Raw genomic sequence first — 24539 nt, 5'->3', positions numbered from 1 at the left:
GAATTTCATCAACAGTTTTATAAAGCTGAACAGAGAACTTTCCCTCTGGAAGAAAACTGAACCAGTTGATTAGATAAGGGTATCTATCTAATTTCATTGGAATGAAAAAAAATGTGCACCTGGTTCTACAGTGCAGTGATACAAGTACAAAAGATTTGAATTTACATCACAACTTCATGCTGCACAGTTCATTTCCCCTCTTTCTTCATGTAAATATCCCAGTCATGTGATACAGAGCAAAACCCCATTGTACCTCACTACCCCCCTCCATTCTTGTAGATGTTTGAAACATTTGGGTCAGTGTTTCTCAACCTTGGCAACTTAAAGATGTTTGGGCTTCAACTCCCTGGAATTCTGGGAGTTGAAGTCCAAACATCTTCAGATTGTTAAGGTTGAGAAATACTGACCTAAAGTAACAAGTACAGTAACAACAACACTTTCTTCCAGTAAGTTTTTATGTAATTTGAAATGTAATAAAAGCAGCCTTTTTCAACATTGTGCCTTGTTTCAATTTTTATTTTGCCCTATTTGGTGTGAATTTGACTTCTGAGAGTTGTAGTACCACCCACTTGAAGGATTACAGTTTAAAAGAAACTAATTAATTAATCAATCAATAAAGGAAAACTTTAACTTCTTCTCTAGTTAATATACCAGCACCGTTATTTTGCAATAGAACTACTCATGTTATTGCTTTATTGATAATTGTCACAAATAAATGAATATATCCTAGCATAGACTCCTGACTGATGCAAATGATTACCCATCTGCTAAAAAATGTCTTGTATTTAAATTTAGAATTTATAGTGAGACCAAGATAAAGAGTAAACATTTTTTTAAAAATTGTGGCTTGATTTAAAAAAAACACACATATCAGCAGGAAATTGAGATAAGAATACCTGACAATTATTGTTCATTTTGTAATCTACTGATAATTAGGCTTCACCTTTATACCTTTAATAACACTGTAACAGCTTGGCAGATGTTATTTCTCCTGGCATTACCTGGCAATTTTCTCTCCTGTTAGTTGACATTTAAGCAGAGGTGGATTTCAACCGGTACAGACCGGTATGGCCATATGGGATGGTGAAATTTAGCATGCCTTCCCATACCCATTGGTCAGGAGGCCCCGTACTGGAACGCTCCCTCCCCTCGTTCGCTCTTTCACTCGCCCCGCCCATCTGCACCATGCTGCCAAAAAGTTCTCAGAAGAAGAACCAGAAGAAGAAAGAACTGGTGAGCGGCTGGGGTGGGGTGGGGAGGATGTTGGGGAAGAGGGAAGAGGCAGAGGGGCTGCTGGAAGAGTGTGTGCAGGTGCACAGGCTGTGGGTTTTAAAAATGTCTGAGTGACTCCAGGAAGAGGGCAGAGGCAGAGAGGCTGGAAGATACTATAGGAACACACACTTCCAGCCCCTCTGCCTCTTTCCTCTTCCTGGATTCACTCAGCCATTTTTAAAAGAGTGGAAGAGTGTGTGCACGTGCACAGGCTGTGAGTTTTAAAAATTTCTGAGTGAATCCAGGAAGAGGGAAGAGGCAGAGGGGCTGGAAATTGTGTGCTGTGCATAGGCTGTGAGTTTTAAAAATGTCTTGTGTGTGCACAGGCTGTGAGTTTTAAAAAAGTCTGAGTGAATCCAGGAAGAGGGAAGAGGCAGAGGGGCTGGAAGTGTGTGTTCCTATAGCATCTTCCAGCCCTCTGCCCCTTCCCTCTTCCTGGATTCACTCAGACATTTTAAAAACCCACAGCCTGTGCACACGCACACACTCTTCCAGCAGCCCCACTGCTTCTTCCCTCTTCCCAACATCCTCCCCTCCCCCATCCCAGCCACTCACCAATTCTTTCTTCTTCTGGTTCTTCTTCTGAGAACTTTTCGGCAGCATGGTACGGATGGGCGGGGTGAGTGAAAGAACGAAAGAGGGGAGGGAGCATTCCGGTATGGGACCTCCTGACCAACAGGTAAGAGGCAGAGGAGCTGGAAGAGTGTGGTCAGTAATGTTGAAGACTGGCAAGGACAGCCATATTTCCTCTAAGTAACTGTTTTATTTTTTTGTGTACTTATTTTATTCTTATTTAACTAGTAAGTGCACAAAATAATAAATTTCCTTTTTTTATATCTTCTTTTTGTAGGTCATTCTTTGGGGCAAAGAATTCAGTGACATCGACTTGGTCACTCCCATCCAGTCACATGACTGCCAAGCTACTCCCACCCGGTCACATAACTGCCAAGCCACTCCCACTCAGTCCCATGACTGCCAAATATTCCCACCTGGTCACAGGATCACCAAGCCACTCCCACCCAGTCACATGACCACTAAGCCACTCCCACAAACAGGCCACACCTACAGAGTAGGTTCTAATTTTTTTTGAAACCCACCACTGCATTTATGATAAAAATATTTGGTTGGATAAGTTGCTGGTAACCTAATCTGTGCTAACACATCACAAATGCATTAAGAAGACAAGGGAGAACTTACTTTTAGCAAGTGATGGTCCTTAATCTCTTTTTGCTTCTTAGTGTGGATCACAGGAAAAGACGGAAATGGGGGAGCTACTATAGTTTGGCTCACATTTTTTTGTTCTCGGTTATTACCCTGGTTTCGGTGCTCTGTAAAAAATAAGAAGACAATTGTTCAGCAAGATATACTACATTTAAACATAGGTTCCTGACAATGTGTGTGTGTATATATACATATATACATACATACATACATACATACATACATATATATATACACATACATACACACACACACACACATACATACATACATACTGAATATATATATATATATATATATATATATATATATATATATATATATATATATATATATATATATATATATATATATTCAAGAATCATAAGATACAACACTTAGTGAGTCATAGGTTACTAAATAAGCTATCAAATCATACTAGGAAACAAATAAAACAATATAAATCATAGAGATACAAGCAACAAGGTTATATTCATAAGTGGGAGGAGATAGGTAATAGGAAGGATGAGAAGAATAATAGTAATATAGTCTTAGTAAATAGTTTGACAGTGTTGTGGGAATTAATTGTTTAGCAGAGTGATGGCATTCAGGAAAAAACGGTCCTTGTATCTAGTTGTTCTGGTGTGCAGTACCCTATAATGTCGTTTTGAGAGTAGAAGTTGAAACAATTTATGTCCAGGATGTGAGGGGTCTGTAGATAAGGGCCAATGACTTATATTCATCAAGGTAGGACAAGTGTTCTCTTACCATTTTCTTGCTTATTTTAATTTTTACTCTGTCTTTTACAGTTATGTTTTTGGTAGGTTGGGCTATAGTTTCTTTTTGTGTGAAGCAAAGCAATTCTTTGTCTGATGCAAATAATGAGTTAAGCACCTGTGCTTTCTCTCTACTCTCTGTTACTTCCTTGTCATCTTCTCTGTTTAGTGGACCGTTTCCTTACTTTTTTCTTGTTATTATACAGTATGTTGAAAGAAACTTTTTAAAAAAATTATCTTTGACTTTTGTTGCAAGTCTTTGTTCATTCTGAAGCTTTGCTTTCCTGACTTCATTTTTGCAGATTTGGGCTATCTGTTGATATTTTGCTTTATGTATCCCTCTTTCCATTTTTAGTACTTATCCTTTTCATCTTTCAGTTTATCAGAGAGATCTTTGTGCAACCATGCTGGTTTCTTCTTGGATTTCTTATTTTTCTTTTTCAGTGGTATTGTGTTGGCCTGGGCTTTTATGATCATATTTTTCAGTATTTCTCATACTTCTTGAGTTGTTTTTCCTTTAGGATTTTTATTCATGAAATGTTGCTTAGGGTCTCACTGAGTTTGTTAAAATCAGCTCTTTTAAAGTTTAAGACACTGGTTGGAGTATATTCTATTGCTTGTGTTTCCATTATATTGTCCAGTATGATGTGGTCCCTTTCACCCAAAGTTCTGGCAATTTTAATTCCCTCTATCACTTCTTCTCTATTAATAAGAATCAGGTCCAGTATAGTTTTTCTTCTAGCTCTGCCCCCTCTACCATTTGGATTACAAAGTTATCAGTTAAGTTGGTTAGGAATCTTTTCAATCTCCCACTTGCTGCAGAGTTTGTCTCCCAGTTGATATCAGAGTAATCAAAGTCTTCCATTACTACTGTGGTATGTTTCCTACATACATTCGTTAATTGATCTATTTCTTCAGCTTGGTTAAGTGGCCTGTATTATATGCCTATAGCAATGTCATTTTTTGTTTTTGTTTTATATTGATCCATATGGTCATCCTTGGTTTTGTGTATTTCTGTAAAGATATAGTGTTTTTTTATGTACAATATCCTTCAGTACCTTCCAGTCATGGGTTTCATCCCACCAAGTTTCAGTAATGGCAACTATATCATATCTGCCTTCATGTACTAATATTTCATGTTCACCCTATGTGTTGCCTATACTTTGAGTGTTAGTATATAGGCATTTGAGTCCTTTATTTATCTTGAGAATGCTTCTTATATCTCCCACTTTGTAACTGGGATTTACATCCTTTCCATCCTCTTTATTTCATTATGTTTTTCTTTTTTTAGGTACATATGTAGGGTAATTTTTTATGGAGGCTGTTAGTTCCCTACTGTGTTTGATTTGGGTGTATAACTCTACAGGAAAGAAGAATGGAATATATATTGCATAAGTCCAATTTCCACATATTGAGGTAATCTCTATACATGCTGAAATTCCCTCTTGTTGCCACTAATGTATATTCTATTCATGAGTTTCATACCCACCATGTTTCAGTAACGACAACTATATTATATCTGCCTTCATGTACTAATACTTCAAGTTCACCCTGTTTGTTCCCTAAACTTTGAGCATTAGTGTATCGGCATTTGAGTCCTTTATTTGTCTTGGGTAAGTTTCTTATACCTTCTACTTCATAACTAGGATTTCCATCATTTCCATCACTCTCTACTTCATAATGCTTTTCTTTTTTAATTTCTTTTTTCTCTTTACTTCCTTCCTTACTATAAGAAAGGGAGTAAACCCATGGTGGGGTTGATTATTTTACTAAGGTATTCAGTTACATCTTTGATTTTTGCTCCAGGGACACAATATACCTCCCTAGATTGGCTGCCTGGTCTGCAGACTATAGTTTCTGTTTCCCTAATAATTCAAACTCTTAAAGCAATATTAGTCTTTTTTTCGTAGGGAAGTCTATTCTACTGTTCTTCCTGTCACAGGAATGCTAGGTTGTGTCTCTTTTTTAGAACCTAGTGATGAATGCTGTTTATGGGTATCTGCATATTTCCTTCCAGGTGAAGTTACAAAAGCAATTGTTCAGTTCAGCTTCATTGGAGTGGACTAGGGTAGATAGTAGGGGCTTTACTCTTGGTTGTTGTTTTCTTCTAAAAATGACTTGTTTCTATTGGTCTTGCTCTTTAGGTACATTTTTACAGAAGCTGTTTGTTCCCTATTGTGTTCAATTTGGATGTATCAGTTTTCTTCTTTATGTTCATATACTCATTTTTTATTTATTTTAGTTTGTCAAACATGTAAAAGATAACAGGTATAAAGTAAGTATAAACATAAATATGAACACAGTAAATGGGTATGAATAAATGGAGACAGTAGGACAGGGACGGTAGGCACGCTGGTGAGCTTAGGCATGCCCTTTACATACCTCTTAGGAATGGGGTGAGTTCAACAGTAGACACTCTTAGGTTAAAATTATGGGGGTTTGTAACAACAGAGTCAGGTAGTGCATTCCAGGCATTGACCACTCTGTTGCTGAAGTCGTATTTTCTGCAATCAAGTTTGGAGCAGTTTACCTTGAGTTTGTATCTATTGTTTGCTGGTGTATTATTGAAGCTGAAGTAGTCATAGACAGGTAGGACGTTGTAGCGGATAATTTTGTGCACTGCGCTTAGGTCAGACCATAGGTGGCGTAGTTCTGGATTTTCCAAGCCCAAAATTTCAAGCCTGGTGGCATAGGGTATTCTGTTGTGAGTAGAGGACTGGAGTACTTTTCTCATGAAATACTTCTGGATTCTCTCAATTGTATTAATATCAGATATACAGTACGGATTCCAGGCAGACAAGCTGTATTCAAGAATTGGTCCAGCAAAGGTTTTGTATGCCCTAGTTAGCAGTACAATATTACTGGAGAAGAAGCTTCGCAAGATTAGGTTGACAACTCTTAATGCCTTTTTGGCAATGTTGTTACAGTGAGTTCTGCTACTTAGACCAGTTGAGATGAGTACTCCTAGGTCTTCGACAGAGTGAGAGTCGTCTACGAAGTCATATCTGCCCAGCTTGTATTTGGTGTTTTGATTTTTTTTGCCAATGTGTAAGACAGAGCATTTGTTGGTTGAGATTTGGAGTTGCCAATTGTTTGACCATTCTGACACATAGTCAAGGTCGCTTTGTAGGGCAACAGAATTGTCGGTGGTGTTAAATAGTTTTATATCATCAGTGAAGAGAACACAGCTGCTTATAATATAATCACAAAGGTCATTTATGTAAAGAATAAAGAGTGGGGGTCCTAAAACTCTACCTTGGGGGACTCCACTGTTAAGTGGTGCAGGGTTTGATAAGGCATTCCCTATTTTGACTATATGGGGTCAATCTATTTTTTTAAGAAGCTATTTGCTCCCTATTGTGTTTTATTTTGATATAGTCTTCTTGTTTAGGTAGGGATTTCTCACTTTGTTCATTGAGTTTCTGAGGGGCTAGAGTTACCTTTGGATTCTTTACTTCTAGTAATTCTTCTAGTAATTCAAGTAGTTTACATTTGATACATACATAGTTGGTGTCTTCTGTGAGCATAAGCTGAAACATTATAGTGTCAGTCTCTATTTCCATGACTTTTTCTCTTTGTTTGATAAAAAAAATCAAATTCTAAAAATTAAATATTTACCTGTTGCAAAGTGTCAGTTTACAATAGTATATGAAAGCTTTGACCTTTTGTTTTTTGTCTTGAAAAATTCACAACTATCTTCCGCATTTTAAGTCTCTTTTTCTGTGGGTTTTATTTTTTTCCTCTCAGATCATTAAGAATTTAAAATTTTTCTAAAGAATTAAAATAACTATTTTTTTCAAATGTTTAATTGAGAAATTTAAAAATTGGAAAAAATTGAAAAGCATTTTCTAATAAACTGAAAAAAGAAATTTAAAATCAAAGATTTAAAAAATGAAAAAAATGAAAAATTATTATTTAAGAGTTGAAAAAAGGTTAAAATTTGAATGAAGAATTTAAAAATTAAAAGAAGAAATTAAAAAAATTGAAAAAGGATTTTTCTTAAAAAAAGGAATGCAGAGATTTTAAAAATTTAAGAATTTATAAGAATTCTTGGCCCTTTATAAAGTAATATGCACTTCTTTTTTGTTGGAAGTCTCAGGCTATTTTTTTTTAGGAGATACTTTGCTCTGCCTTGAAAATTTATCCCTTTCCTCCCTGTCCACAAGAGTCTTGTACTTATCCTTTTTCCCTTGCTTTGTTGCCCTCTGGTTGCCTGGCCACTGCCGGGGTTTTCAGGTATGATGTGTTGTTGTGGGCATTCTGTTAGGTGGTCCACCCCACTTCTCCCAACTGCTGATGATCTGCCGTGCTGCTTTCAGTTTCTGCTGTGGGCACCGCTGCTCAGTTAGTCCTCTGTGCTGCTTTCAGCCACTGCTGGTCCACCATGCTGATCTTAGTCGCTGCTTGGGGTGTTTTGTGCCTCTGCCACATAGTTCTACATCACTGCTGCCCAAGGCTTGCTATGCTGCTCCCAGCCACTGGTCTGCTGCCACTTAGCTCTGTTTTACCGCTGCTCAGTGGCTTCCATTTGCACCACACTGGCTCAAGTGTCAGGCTGGGTTGCTGGACTGCCTCTCCATCTCTCAACTCAGCTGCCTCTCCTTCTCTCAGCTGGGTCACCGGGTCACCTCTCGGTTGAGACATTGGGCTGCCTTTCAGCTGGGCCGCCTTTCAGCTGGGCCACCTCTCAGATGGGGTACTTCTCATCTCCTTGTTCAAGGAGTTCAGTTTTCTTTTTAACACTTTCTGTAGCTAATCTTGATGTTGTCCACTTGATATAGTTTGTAATCCATACATGTATTAAAAGGGACAGATGAATAAATTTGCAAAGTAAAACAAAATCTCAGTTTAAAATAAAAATATATAATATCTCAGCTGAGAGTAAAAAAAGGCCAACTTGTTGTTAGTATAAAAAAAAGATTATACAAATGTATATACATATATAAAAAGATAATACAAAATAGCCCACAAAATTCTACAGCATATTTAAAAGCATTAGAACTTTAAAAATATTGCAAAAAAATATTGCAGTCTCTGACTATTTGTAATCCACAGAAGAACGTAGAATGATAATTGCAGTTCAGGCCAATAAAAGCAGTTCAGGGTAATTTACCATCTAGGTAATAAAACTAAAGCTGTAAAACTTTACAATAGTTGCAAACAACTTTCTAAAATGTTCACTCAGTTTTCTCAGGATCATTCAATATAAAGACTGAAATCCTTAAAATCCTTATAAATATGCAGAGATAAAGAAAAAGAAATTTGCACTTCATTTATTAGAGAAAGAGGGGGGGAAAGAACATTAATGCAATGAAATCTTTATGTAATTCATTTTGCAATTATGTTTGTGAAAGCATGCTCCATTAAGGTTAAAAAGAACTATGCAGTCAATATTGAAGAAAAACAGAAAATATTCTCAATGCTGAAAAACTTTGTCAATGCTGGTATTTTTTCAATGTCATCAGAAAAGCAAATGAACAAGGAACTACAGTCTGATTATGCTATAAAGCAGAACTCACCAGAATCAACTTTGCAACCAAATAAATAATTGATTTCCAAGATTATTCTTCTTTCCAAAGTCCAGTCTTTTGCTCCATTCACACACACGCCCCCGCCTTGTGGTTGCAATTCTGGGCATATTTGGTTTTTTTAAAAAAGGTTTTTAATTAGATTATTCAGCAGAGCCCCACCTGCATATCTGCTTTACAAAAGATCTTGCTATATTAAAGTCCTGATCTTAATATATTTTTCTTTTACATTCTTTATTTAAGGAGCTATTTCCCAACCACAAGATGGCAGAAGAAGATAAAATTTATCTAAAGCAGAACAGCTAACATCCTGAGAGCTCTGTTATAATTTTACTATTACTATATTTCTCCTTTTAGCTCTTTGCAATGCTATTAAAATAAGTCTCACCCTCTATTTCTTGTGAAATTATTTAATATATTATTTTAAAGCAATTACACATATTTTCAATATGCTATTGTTATTGTTCTGAAATGTTAGGAAGACAACAGGTTATTTGTATTAATATCTAAGGATGACTATTTTTTTAAGAATTCAGAAGTGGAACCTATCAACTATTCCTATTAACATATGTATACTTAATGTGGGGGGATTTATTGTAGTTTATTGCCTTAGCAGATGGCAATAACTAAGCAAGTTTACCTTGAAAAATTTTAAACAAGAGTTTAGGCCTGATGAAGGCTGGGAGGAAAGACTGCCAGGAAATACCAAGATGTAAGCAAGATTGGGAAAATGAGAAAACAATGAACTACAACAATGCCATACTATTATAGTGTCTAAGATAGCTACATGGTGTTCATAAAATCACCAAGAACTAGCTTGATGTGAAGGTGACATGATGTGTTGTGGTCCAACAGCGGCCGGCTGAGTTGTTGGTGGAATCTGACAGCGATGAACACTATGGACTGCCCTGGAGGCTGAGGAAGACTCTGGGGGGTGTTAGGAATCAGAGCAGGGACTAGAGAGGCCTGTTGGCCACCAGGTGGCATCTGAGTCAGAGAGCAGTGACGAAGAACAGATGGAGGCTGTCCCTGACGTATTTATGCGCAGGGCTGCGAGGAGGAGGGAGCAGCTTTGGAAAAAGGGTCACAGAAGGAAATAGGAACAGGTGGATACTGATTAGCCCCTCCTGGAGAGCTTATAGGTGGGGCGACGGGAGGGGAATTTTGCAGGAAACAATAATTTACTGATCCAGCCATAGAGAAAGATTGGGGGAATTTCGTGAGTTCAAGCCTTGTTTCATAGAGATAGCTTTCTGGGCTCCCAGCCAAGGGGTTGCTCATCTTCCTCCTTAGTTGTGGCAGACAGCCAAGTCTGCATCCATATATGTTGCAGAGGTTTGGGACAGAATATGGTATGACTTAATTTACTACAGGTGAATTTTATGTGGATGGCTTTTCTCTAATTTGATTGAATTGTTGACTGAAATTAATGACAGGGTTTTCTTTTTCCTAACCAGTTTATCAAAGTTCCTGCAAGATTAATGTATAGTTTATGAACTTAATTAATTACATTTTTTTAAAGGCAACTGGTTTTCAAATTTACATTTTTGCAAAGTGATGCACTCAGTGCTCTGTAGTACTGTTTTACAAGTATGTTTTTAGGCAGAAAAACAATTATTCATACATAAGAAAGATCTTGGTAGCAAAGAAAAACTACCTGGAAATGGATTTTAACGTGAGAATGAGAGGAGAGGAACATTAAAGACCTAAACTGGTCTTCCCCTGTATTTTGCAACCTTCCCAAAATTTTTTTTAAAATGCTCAAGATTTACTTATACCTTGTTGGATTTGTGCACTAAGTAATGACGGACAACTGATGAAAGGAAAGGTGAATTAACATGCCATTACAGGAAATGAAGTTATTTCATTTATTACTCCGGAACATAAACAGGTAGTCCTCAACTCACAGCCACAATTGGGACCAGAATTTCTGTTGCTAACCAAGGCAGCTGTTAACTAAGTCATGCCAGATCTAATGACTTTTTTGCCAATAGTTCTTAAATGAATCACTGCAGTTGCTAAGTTAGTCATGTGGTCATTAAACAAATCTGGCTTCCTGCATTGACTTTACTTGCCAAAAGCCAGCTGGAAAGGTCACGGATAGCGATCTCTTGATTCCTAGCTGCTGCATCCATTGTTTAATATGTGTCAGTTGCCAAGCATCCAAAATTTGATCATGTGATCCTGGGAATGGTGTGATGGTCATAAGTATGATGACCAGAATTAAGTCACTTTTTTCAGTGCCACCTTAACTTCAAACAGTTGCTAAATGAATGGTTGTAAGTCAATGACTACCTGTATTTGGATTTGTAAATTATACAGAAATAAACATTACCCTTCCTCAAGGCTCTCAAATTCTGCTTGGCATGGTGATGCAGCTCTTCTACACATGCTGGTCTGGTGGAAGGAAGAAAAATGTTTCTCTCCTGATGCCAAGGGGCATGATAATACACATTCAGTTTGCTTTCTGCATCCAAGTTTGAAACAGCTGTAGAAACAAATGAAGAGGATACTTAAAGAGATTTCCAGCAACAGCCCAATCCTAGGCAGTGACAGATGTTGCTCTATCAGGGCACAAAGAGAAAATATATGCTGCAAACTCTGCTTAGGTGACAGGAAGGGCATCTGGTCAGTAAATGCTAAGCTTCATTCAGTCGCCCCGACTCCACTCCCATAAAAGGTATTATAGGATCATAAAAAGAAAAACAAATGTGTGTGGGTGTATTTTGCAAATCTGAATTTTAAAGAAACTCAGCTTAAATAAATGAATATATTACAGAAGGAGAAACTAAGCAAAACATAACAAATATTACATTCTTTGTTTATTATTTATGTATACAGTGCCATAATTTTAAATTATGAATCTGATAAATCACCCAATTTTATTTTCAATTCATTATTTCACCAGTTAAATATACTTTGTAGTTTGTAAACTGAACAAGTTTCCTAGAATATATTTCTACCATTCACCAGTGATTCATTCATTCATGGTTCTTCATCATATTCTTCCATAATTGTATTCTTTTCATGATTCTCTTTAGAGATAATATGGAGTTACATCTTCATGAATAAGAACCATTGTTAATGCCATTCCATTATCAGAATACAAAACCAGGGCTTACAAAGTCTAGGGTGAATGGGTGAATGTATTAATCAATAAACATAATGTTGCTGATGTTGCAGAAATTGTGGAACTCTGAGCATTTGGGGCGGGCTACATTGGCAGGACAAGGGGATGTACATGCATCATAACACAACTGGAACAAATTAATGCAAAATGTGGGTTCAGTGGGAGGCATAGGTTAGATTAGGATAATTGGTTTTGTGATTTAATTTAGACAAGCTCCAAAAAAACCTTAAATAAAATGTGAAAAAATATGATTGGAATTTGTAAATCAGATTTCCAATTGAAAACTGATACAAGTATGCTATCTCACACATATTCTGTATATAATAATATAGCGACCATATATCTAGATCTATATCTCTATAATGGGTGAATGTTGTGGCCAAAAATATTACCATATACAATATATATTACCATATATTTATTTTATTTTATTTATTTTATTTATTTGTTTAATATTTATATATATTTAATATATAAGACGCATGAATACAAAACAACAAAGATTAAATTGATACACCAATTAATATGTTTTAGAGAAACCCTAATCGCCAACATCACATTAGACTTTTGTAGAAATGCATGAAACAGCCAAGAAGAAAGACTATTGCTAAGCAATCAGGACTTTTAAGATCCCTAACATTAAATTATCCCCAACAATATAATTTTATTCAGTCCCTAACTTAATAAAAATCAATAAAATAGGGCCAGGTGAACCTAAATATGGAATCAGAAATAAGTATTTTGTTAAGGGAAATTAAGCATTTTGAGAAAAGATGTGACAATGACACTAGCTAAGATTAAAGAATCTCAATAAAATTTTCTATATAAAGCAAGGGGATATTGGAGCATGGGATGATTCTTTGCTGCCTGGAAGATTTGAAGATAGTTTCTTGGGATTATCAAAATGTACCAAATTATCTACAAGTAGTCCTCGACTTATACTCATAATGGAACCTGCTAATTAAAGTTGCCAATGGTGATGGCTGTTAAGTGAGATGGACTTGCCTAATGATCCCTATCCCTGTCTCCCTAATGCAACTGTGAAATAAAGATGGGGTTGTTAAATAGAGCATGGGGTGCCTTGAGGATGAGGGAGGCTCTAGGACACCAGTTTGCTCTAGTGGTTAAGGTACTAGGCTAGAAATTGGGAGATCGAGAGTTCAAATTCTGCCTTAGCCGTGAAAGTCAGCTGGATGACCTCAGGCCAGTCACTCTCTCTCAGCCCAACCCACCTCACAGGCTTGTTATTATGGGAAAAATAAGAGGAAGGAGGAGTGCAGGTAGTCCTCAATTTACAACTGTTCATTTAGTGACCATTGAAAGTTATAATGGCACTGAAGAAAAGTGATGACCATTTTTCACCCTTACAACTATAACAGCAACTCCATGGTCATGTGATCAAAATGTAGATGCTTGACAACTGACTCATATTTATGATGGTTGCAGTGTCCTGGGTTTATGTGATCTCTTTTTGTGACCTTCTGACAAATAAAGTTAATGTGGAAGCCAGATTAACTTCACAACTTTGCTATGAACTTAACAATTGCAGTGATTCACTTAACTGTGGCAACAAAGATTGTAAAATGGGGCAAAGCTCACTTAACAAATGTCTTGCTTAGCAATAGAAATTTTGGGCTCAATTGTGGTCATAAGTTGAGGACTACCTGTATTAAATATGTTTGCTCCCAGGAGTTATTTGTAAAAATAATAAAGGTGAGATACAAATAGATAAATATAATTTTTATTTTGGAAATCAGGTTTTTGGTTTTCCAAAAGTCTTTTGTTATTCCAAGCATCTATGTCCCAAAGGTGCTTTTCAAAAGGAAATTGAAACACTTTTGGGATAATCATGCTCTGGATGATTAAGAATTTCCACAGACATCCAAGCATCTATGTATTGCATCAGCAAACTGTGTATAAATACAACTGAAAGCTAAATCAAGTACCTGGCTTTTAAAAAAAAAAACATTAATTGTACCTCATACAAAGGACAGGTGTATCATACCAACCAAACTCTGTGGTCGACAATTTTTTCCTGAATGGATGACATTGAGCATTTTCTATCCTAAATTCCTATCCATAGGAAGACTTACACATATAACTGTCTGGTTATATAAGTGTTGGTGTAAATCAAATTATCATGCACCAACTGCTTATTTATATGTCTACGCTGCCCAACTTGAAAATGACTCTGGACACTTCACAGGATTAAAAGATTCAGCTATACAAAAAACAAAACCACACAATATTCTATAAAACATAATTGATATATGAGAGAACTGCAAAATATAAAATATCTCAACATCATTTAATATATGAGTATTACAGTTTGATTATATGAATAGAAATCTGGCATATTGAATAAATACCAGTGTTTTAAAGACTCTTTTTAAAATGGTTTAGAAAACTGAGCCAGCCATTGGCTTGTTATTGTTTCCATTTCCCTAACACTCTCATGATTCAATACAGATGGGTTAATGGAAAATAAACAGCATGGTATGTTTTAAAAATAATGCATGGTTAGATCTTGGCAGGACTTATCACACATTTATGCAAGATGGCCAAACCCAAGTACAATACTAGTACATTCCTATTCCTTAATTAGGAGCATTGGTGAAGGTTTTGTTTTATAAAAAATCCAGTCACTAAATACTATGAATTAAAAAAAGTAAAAACCACAACAACTTTTAAAGTTAAATGATGATAAATTATAAGAGGAGGAAAAGAAATTGAATCCATAGCCAGAGAAAAATAGACTGTTACTGCTCTTAAGCCTGGTTTCACCCAGTCTATATGTGTACTTTTGATTTTTCTTGCCTAAGTGTAAAACTTTACTTTTCTCTATATTAAATTTCATTTCGTTAGATAGGGCCCAGTGCTCAAATCTGTCAAGATTCATCTGGATCTTGAGCCTATCATCTAGGGCAGTGATGCCTAATCTATGTGGTCGTGTGTCAAAAGTGTGCATGTGTGCGTGACAGTGTCCACATGTGTGCCCACACCCATAATACAATGCACTGCGACACTCCCTACTCCCTGTGCATGCAACATGTGCATGCAACCTCACTGCACTTCCCTCTGCACATGCGCACACCCCCTCCCCCCACCGTGCCCCATTTTGGGCCTAACAGGCCAATCTGAAGCCCTGGGACCAAAAATGAGGTGCGGGGGGGGGCTGCGCCACACCCTCCCACAGCCTACCTGAAACCTCCAGGGACCAAAAACGGGGTGCAAGGGAGGTGCACCCCCTGGGCTCCCCCCCCAGCATATTAACATGCATCTTCTGGATACGCCATTCCCCTCACACATGCAGAGACCCAAAAATCAGCTGGCCAGTGGGAGGTATGTATGCATGCACAGTGGAGCTTAGCTGGGATGACGGCTCGCGTGCCCGCAGAGAGGGCTCTGTGTGCCACCTGCGGCATGCGTGCCATAGATTTGCCACCACAGTTCTAGGGTGTTGGCTATTCATGCCAGCTAAGTATCATCCACAAATTTGGTAAGTCCCTCTTCTATTCATTCATGAAGATACTGTGCCTAAGATGGAAACTTGTGGTACCCCACTGTTTACTACCCTCCATTGTAGATATAGTACCATTAAGGACAGTTACAAATCCATCTGATGGTGATGTTATCTATCCTGCTTTTTTCTAGCTTACCAAGAAGTAGGTTGGGCTCAGTGATAGAATGCCTTGCTGAAGTCTAAATATGTTATATCCACAGTATTTCGCTGGTCTACTAATTTACCGGTAGTCACTATGTTGAAGAATGAAATAAGCTTGGTTTGGCATGATCTGTTTTTAACAAACCTGTGCTGACTTCTAGTTATTACTTCACTTGTTTTATACTTTACTATGTACAATATATGTGTGATATATACCTGAATTGACATATCATTGGAAATCATACACATACCTACAAGCACATACAGCATTTCTCTAAGAATAAACTTCTGTTACCCATTGGTTCTAATGCATCAGGACAGGACACAGTGTAACATACTGCTACAGGCTTTATCTATTAATATACATGTGAAATAATCAATAATGCATGTTCTGCGCTATTCACTCCCTGAGCCTTGTTCTGATACATGCAGAAGCAAATCTGTCTAGCAAAGTGGCTTAGTAAGCAAAACAGGAAAATTGTCTAAAAGAGCTCCAGCATAATACCTAGGGCTGCTGAAGCCATGTGACCTGCCAAAGATTTTTTATGCTTGTATATTGAAAAACTGCACTATTTCTTGCTTCCTCCCCATCAAAAGCTAGAGTAAATGAACTCAAGTTCACCTATATTTTCATCTGATTTATATTCTGCCATGAACTTTCCCATCCTTCTTTTTTCTAGAAGGAATTTGAGGCTGGCATTTTAAATGGCAGGTTTTGGGTTTATTATATAGGAGAGCCAAAAACCCCACACTGTTCTGGGAAGAGACTTTGATCACTCAAAGGAACTGAAAGCCACTTTTCTTAGATCCTGGCTTACTCATGACAACTGCTGAGAGATCAAATAGAAATGCTGGCACAAACAAGGAGCAGGGGAACAATACAATGTTTCCCAAACCTGAGATTCTGAAGAATTTCAGCAAAATCAATGTAGTGTCAGAACTAACTTCAGTTTTATTGGGTTGGTAGATAATGAGACAACCATGTCCCCAAAAATCTATTCTTGTAACATGATAGATCAGTTGGGGAAACTCATTTATAAATCTAAATATTTGCTTGCTTATCGAACTCATCTTATGCATCTTTATGCTAATCCCTTCTTTGCAAAATTGCTGAACTGCTCTAGACATTTATAGATTCATTGTTTGAAACTAAACACTTGTTGACTTATATTATGATTTGTACCTATTTGATGAATGTTTAAAATCACAAAATTTATCACTGAAACCCTTGAAACATTGGACATGGCAAGGGTTCAACTATACTAGGTTTCCACGAGTGTTAGTCTCTGTTTAGAGGGCATAGTTGCAAGATTTGGCAACAAAGAATATACAGGTAGTCCTCAGTTTACTACTGATAAGTGAGACATTTATTAAGTGAGTTTTGGCCCATTTTACGACCTCTCTTGCCACAGTTGTTAAGTGAATCATTGCAGTTGTCAAGTTAGTAACATGGTTGTTAAGTAAATTTGGCTTCCCTGTTGACTTTGCTTGTCAGAAAGTCGCCAAAGGGGATCACATGACACCCAGACAGAGAAACTGTCATAAATATACACCAGTTGGAACCATCCAAATTTTGATCACAAGATCATGAGGATGCAGCAAAGCTCATAAGTATGAAAAACTGTCATGGGTCACTTGTTCAGTGCCGTTGTAACATTGAATGGTCACTAAACAAACTGTTATAAATCAAATATTACCAGTACTATATTTTTTTAACTTGCTTCAATGGGAGTTACATGTTACTGAAGTGCTCCACGTTTCAGTATGGGTTACTCAAAAGCATCATACCATCTCTGTTTTTCCAACTTTTGCATCTAAAGCACTTGCTATTGAGAATAAAAGAGTAGTACCCATTCAGTGATCCACATGCTTTTTAGCATCCCCGATAAATTAGCACAGTGCTCAGTTAATGCCAATTAAGTTTCTTGACCAGAATATCAGCTGTAAAGAACTGGAAAAGTCAACCCAATCATTTTTAACTATTCCACAGCACATCCAGGACTTACTTACTTTACTGACTAGTCCCTAAGTGTTGCATCTTACTAGGATCATTAAACTCCATAGCAAATAACAAAGCTAATTATTTTGCAGTACTATGAACATTCAGATGGAGAGTTCTCAATAACCTGTTCCCACTATCTCTATATAGTGATAGCTCAATTCCTTATATTATATTAGGTTTTTGTCTGTCTGTCTATCTATCCTATCTCTATGGAATAAAGCCACTCATCTACCAACAGAACTCTGAGCACTTTTCTCTCCTCCATGAATTTTCATGCAATACATTTCCACGGTTTGTCTACTTATAACAACAGATCACACCTATCCTTTGGTATGCTTAACTGAATTTTACATCACAAAACTACTCCAAGGACAATACCTTCAATTGATCATTGCAGCAACAAGTACTGTATGGGTGAAAACATCCTTGTAGATTAACCAACACAACAGAAATGTTAAAAGCCTTCACCTACAATACCCTTCCAGTAAGGGCAATTCTGTCAGCCTCTGCTTCGCTGCTGCTTTTCAGCTGCCATTGAAACAGGGAGGGGGGGCATGGTATTTGGGAGGGTAATCATTATGTACTGTAGGATTGTTACTAGGAGTTATTCTGACCATCTTTCTGCGCATGTGGGAGAAGGGAGTTTCCCACCAAGGCCAACTGTCCAGCATTCCAACCTGATGATGATTTTTGAAGAATCTCCCACCTGACGGTTGGGTGAATTATGATTGGACTATGAACTGGGGTGCCATGGGGAGGGGATTGAATCATACATGATATCTATTGCTTTCGCGTTTTTTTATTCAGACTCAGCTTTGCTTTGCTTCTCATCGTTTGTAATTAGTAAAAGTACACTTAATTCTGAAACCTGGAGTTGAGTGGTTTCTTTCCTGATTATTAAATGAAGAGGTACCTGACAAATTCATAAACTCCAAAGTAACTTATGAAGGAGGTCTTCTAGCCCAACTCCCTGCTTAGGCAGGAAACACTACACCACTTCAGACAGATGGTTATCCAATCTCTTCTTAAAAACTTCCAGTGTTGGAGCATTCACAACTTCTGGAGGCAAGATGTTCCTCTTATTAATTTTTTTGCCTGTCAGGAAATTTCTACTTAGTTCTAAGTTGCTTCTCTCCTTGATTAGTTTACATCCATTGCTTCTTGTGCTGCCCTCAGGTGCTTTGGAGAATAGTTTGACTCCCTCTTCTTTGTGGCAGCCCCTGAGATATTGGAACACTGCTATCATGTCACCCCTAGACCTTTTTTCATCAGACTAGACATACCCAGTTCCAACAACCTTTCTTTATATTTTATATAAAATTTTATATTATATTTTTAGTCTCCAGTTCCCTAATCATCTTTGTTGCTCTTCTCTGCACTCTTTCTAGAGTCTCCACATCTTTTTTGCATCGTGGTGATCAAAACTGGATGCATGATTGCAGATCATGCTTCTTGGCTGAAGGCTACTCTGAAACACCACATGGAATAGATGACTCATGGTGGCACAGTGGTTAGAAAACAGGTTAACTCACTGTTCACTCCAGAAGTTTTGCTTCTGAATGGCTCAAAGGTGACTCACTTTCCATTCTTCTGAGGTTGGTAAAATGAGGACACAGATCGGAGGCAATATACTGACTCTGTAAACTGCTTAGACAGCCCTGTAAAGCACTATGAAGCAGCATTGGTATTGCCATTGCTATAGAATAGCTAGTTAAGAATCTTAACTGCAATTCTTAGTAGCCCTTATCTCTTTGCATATAATACATAGGAGAAAGAGAAAGGAAGGAAGGAAGGAAGGAAGGAAGGAAGGAAGGAAGGAAGGAAGGAAGGAAGGAAGGAAGGAAGGAAGATCACATTGCTAGTTATTTTACTATCTTCCCCGCTCTGTATTAAAAAAAGAAATTTTAAATTACTTTAAATTGGTGAGAATAAAAATTGGGTGATATGAGAAATTCATTTGAAAAGTCCCCCCCCGCCACATTGATTTCATTGAAAGAGAAAATTGCTTGACATTTCCCCTCCATTTTTCTATCTTCTCTTACTTAGAAGTCATACTTTATTCAACACAGCTGACCTTCAATTAAAATGTTTATAAGGGGTACTTCTTTTTTCAATAGAAAGGTTGAAAAAGACTGTCTGAAATAGATTACATAGATACATAGATGACAGCCAGTGTGGTATAGTTAAGGAGTCAGGATTTGCATCATACATTTCTAGGATATATTTAGGGGGACATCAGTGGATTTCACTGAATTATCTAAACCAGTGGTGGCTAACCTTTTTTTTCTCGTGTACTGAAATTGTGTGTGTGTGCCCACACCCATAATGCAAAGTGACCCGTCCCCTGCACGTACGACCCCTACCCCCATTTTAGGCCTAGCATGCCTCCCCGAAGCTTCTTGGGACCAAAAACAGGCCACAGGGGGCACACCACACACACCGCTCCCTGTTTTGGGCCTAGCAGGCCTCCCTGAATCTCCTGAAACCAAAAATGAGACACAGGGGGTGTGCTGCTCCCCCCATGCATTTGTGCATGACCCCACACCCACGCAACTGCATGCATAGAGGAGACCTGAAAATCAGCTGGCTAGTGGGAGGCGGACACACATGTGCAGTAGAGCTGAGCTGGGCGATGGCTCGTGTGCCCACAGAGAGAGCTCAGCCTATGGCATGCATGCCATAGGTTTGCCATCACAGCTCTAAACCCTTCCAGGTTCCCCTCCAAGTGAAAAAAGGCCAACATTTTGAGCGGCTTTGGGAATCTTTGGAGACCACACAGCGAATGCTAGTGGCTGTATTTTTTATACCCATGGTTTAAGGTTCAATGCTAGTTGTTAGAAGCAATACAGAGAAGAACATAATGGAACAAATATTTTAATAGAGAGCAATTGCTCTGCTTTATTTCCCTACTACCCCCCACCCCCGGGTTTTTCACTTTCATTAGCAGGTTTGCTAAGCACAGACTGCAGATTGTTTTGACAATGAATCATCCTTCATATTGAAGATGCAGATAGATGCAGGATTATACAGTAAGTCCACACAAGGGAAAATACAAAGGACTCTTCATGCATACTTTCTCAGTCTTTTCCTCCTCATTTATTCTATTTCCAAGACAGTGTTTCTCTCTTAATGACATATGTCACCTTTTCATTTATAAAAGATCATTTTTATTGTTTATATTATTGCAATAATAGCAAAGTCATAAACCATTGCCTGTGCTATAAACACTACTGGAAAAGCTTGGGTAAAGCTGGATAACCTCACTGGTTAGTATTTCCCCACGCAAACACTTCTTCAGATTTTGCTCTATAGTCTCTGATCATTGGCTATGGTTGGGAGGAGTTCAACAACACCTACAAAACACATCCTACTTCTTGATAAGCTAGAAAAAAGTGGGCTAGATAGCATCACCATTAAATTGATTTGTAACTGGCTGACAAACCATACTCAATTAGTAGTTCTTAATGGTACTATATCTACATGGAGGGAAGTAAGCAGTGGGGTATAAGGTTTCGTTTTAGGCCTAGTACTCTTCAATATCTTCATAAATGACTTAGATGAGAGGATAGAAGGGAAACTGACTAAATTTGCAGATGATACTAAGCTGGCATGCATAGCCAACACCCTAGATCAGTGATGTCGAACCTTTTTCACCTCAGGTGTCAAAGCTCTATAATATCCTAAAGCACTGGTTTTACCTCTGTCCTTTCTCACCATATCCACAATCATATTCAGATGCATATAAAATGTATTCAAAGAATAATGTATATATCTACACCATATTACAGAGAACCTGTCTAGTGTGTGATATGTTTTCTGGCATAATATTGCCTCAAATGAGCAAAAAGACATCAACCCACAGAAAATGAAGATGATGGCGATAGGTTTGTATATTTTGGGTGGTCTGAAGAAGCAAAACAAACACACAATGCCATTAGAAATAGGCAACTATTTGGCAGGTCTCTGCTGATTAAGAAAAACAAAAAATCCAGTTAGCAAGTCTAAATATGTTCTAAAAATTATTGGATCTCAAAACACCCATATTTTAATATAAAGCTATTTATTGTCTTAAACTATATTCTAAAATTGCATAACTCCTGTAACATCCATCTAAAAGGGTATGGTCTGAAATGACTTTTTTTTTTGAGATTGCAAATTATTACCAGTGACCAAGTATGAATAATCCATTGGCCATATTTCCATGTTATTGCTTCAATACCACTTGAAGCTTGTGTTAACCATGCCCATAACACACGCATGCACACACAAAACACACTTTCTTTTTCTGATCATTTTCAGCCACAGGGACAGAAAAAACAAATTTAAAATATTTCAATCTTAAAATATCTTAAATAGTAAGAATACCAGTTACAGATAGCATACATGATTCATTTGTTCATTAAATTGGTACCAAAGAGTAAGAGTGAACAGTACAAATGAATTCATCGTATGTGGCTATAGAACTACTTTTAATATCAAAACAGTGTTATGGTTGCAACATAATTAGTTATTAATGAATCCTTCCAAAGCCTGTTGCTTTCCAGATGTATTGGAACTAAACTTTCCAAGTCAAATGTCCATTCATTGGTGATTCTAGAAATTTGTACACCTAACATGTTCTGGAGGTTATTTTGTTGAGGGATACCGATTTCTTATTTATGATATTTATCCATTATGTCTACATTAATAGTTCTATTTGTCATTTAACCAACACACATTCCAATTTCCCTTCCTCCCTTTCTCATTCTTTCGAATGTAGGCACCATATAGCTGGATGGAATGGTTTTTAGAACCTGAAACTAAATTTAAGTGAATTGACCACTTCAAAATAATTGTTCTCATCTTTCCAGGGCAATTGAAGATAGGAGAAGAATTAGGTGGCACCTATTCTGTCTTCCAATGCACCAAAATGCAGTCAGAATAATTCTCTATAGCCACTAAGACTTTTGCAATTACTGCCAAGCCAACCCGCGTCCCAAGCACATTCACTGATTGCAATCGATTTTGCAGTCTTTCCTGAAATTTTGTAAACTGGAAAGGCAGAGATCTCTCAGTTACTGTGTTAGAGTCGTCACCCATTTCTTACTTTCCACTGATTTTCATTGCCTGTACATCTTTGCATACTCAAAAAAAAAGTGGGGGGACCTTTCTTAGCTTAACTTCTTACTTGTTGCTGTCATCCTAAATGTTATCTTAAGGTTGTCATATATATTCCAACTACCAGCTCTGTGTTTTTGCAGAGCAAGAAGCAAGAGGGAATGTCTTTCAGAAAGAGGGAAAGAGATGATTTCTATTAACTGTACTCATATTTTATAGTTTTGGTGCTGCTTATATCATATAAAAAATAAGATTCATGATGAATAATCAGCAAAAATAGCAGAAATATTAAAATTATCTTGTAAATGCCCACCATCTTGGTGCAATCATTCCATTCTTTGGGGTATGTTTATAATGATCTTAGGAAAAATTCCAAAATGGATATTAACTTGGGGGCGGGGGGTAGCGGTGGATGGTGTGTTGGGGGAAGCAAGCATATGAAATACCTTGCGAGTGCAGGATGGCCAAAAAGTCTCACCTATAATGCTTTTTAGTGAAATGAGGGCTGTTGGAGTTGGGGGAGAGAGAAAGGTAACTGAATCAGAAATAAAGAATGAGTATAGCATTAATAATAGATTTTTACCCTTCATCTTGCAAAAGATTAGAACTCAGGAAAATGTTTTTTACTTGTTTATTGATGGCACCTTATGTTTTGGGAAAGGAGGTGTATCTTCTTTTTAAAAAAAATACAAAACAGCAAATACAATTCCATTTGTGGTGGATTTTCAACTGCAGTTGCTCTTCTCTTCCCTTGTTTCTGTCATTTGAAAAGTACAGCGGTGTGCCAAATATCTTTTAGTGGCTGGCAGCTTCTGCATCTCCACACCTTGCCAGCAAGCAGAAATGCTGCATACTAAACTCTTGCAGGCAATGAGAGAATCAGACAGAAAACAGCAACATGCTCCTGCAGCTTCTGCATTCTATTAAGATAAAACTTAAAATACAGTGCAAAACATTTTGAAAATTCCCCAAACACCATCAAATATTACTTTTAAGAAAGAAAACATGGTATAGTATTTGTTTTAATCAGAATAAATAAAGCATTATGCAAGGAGTGATCTATATAGAAAAGAAAATTTATTACCGTTGGGAGAAACTCCTGGTCATTTAAATTCTCCATTCAGTTCTTAAGAGTCACCCAGAGAGTGCAGCTTTTCCTTTTAACTTCACTTCCCAGCTGTGTAAGGAATTAGTTAAAAATGATGCCACAGCTAATCATCTCACTCTCTTTCTCAGTCTTCATCTCATCCACTTGCTAAAAAAGCTGAAGCTGCTACTCTGATCATTCCAAGCTGACCAATAAAATGGGATCATCCAAGTTCCGGCTTCCACCACTTGGCCATGCAAGGGCTGACCACTACTGCATTATAGATGCTTTTCTTCTCAGGCTACTGCAGCACTTCTGCTAAAACTGCACAGTCAAAAGGTCCAAGGATATCCACAGAGCTCTAATTGCTTTAACTTCATTATGTGCCCAACCTTACAGAGTCATCTAACTTTATTGTTAAAGAGGCAAAGGAAATGATCTTTTTCTTGGATTGAGGGGAAGAGTCATCTTTCCCAAATTAAAGGGGCCCCTAGGGTGAGTGGGTTGATTTTTTTAATGTCTTGTTGCATTAAAACTGCAAACCATCCCCACCCGCTTCCTGTCCCACTATCCTTCTTGTAATATTACATTGTCAGAATATAATTCCAACTCAAAACCAGTAGTGGCGGGAGGGGGATTCTGAATGGAAGCTATTTGCAGTGGAGTCATGCACTGAACTTGTGATGTAGAAATCGGAATCCCTGCAGTTTTACACAAAGACTCAGACGACATAAAACTGCTGGCATTTTAAAACCTTTTCTTGAAGATTAGGACATTGAAGGA

At 37.4% G+C, this 24539-nt stretch overlaps 1 protein-coding gene across 3 annotated transcripts in view; it reads right to left on the bottom strand.

The window, feature by feature from the left end:
* The window catches only part of NHS (NHS actin remodeling regulator), a 295198-nt gene that overhangs the window by 29674 nt on the left and 240985 nt on the right, over positions 1–24539 (bottom strand). For all 3 annotated transcript variants that reach the window (XM_014062797.2, XM_014062798.2, XM_087726337.1), the window contains exons 2-3: positions 11112–11264; positions 2470–2600 (exon numbers count right to left, since the gene is read on the bottom strand). In XM_014062797.2, coding sequence (XP_013918272.2) covers positions 2470–2600; positions 11112–11264 — 284 coding nt within the window. The remainder of the gene's footprint in view (positions 1–2469; positions 2601–11111; positions 11265–24539) is intronic.

Source organism: Thamnophis sirtalis, unplaced genomic scaffold (genome assembly GCF_051295495.1).
Source record: "Thamnophis sirtalis isolate CommonGarterSnake01/CBP01778 unplaced genomic scaffold, rThaSir2_p1.2 scaffold_12, whole genome shotgun sequence".
NCBI lineage: Eukaryota > Metazoa > Chordata > Lepidosauria > Squamata > Natricidae > Thamnophis > Thamnophis sirtalis.
This window is presented reverse-complemented; position numbering and strand designations above follow the sequence as displayed.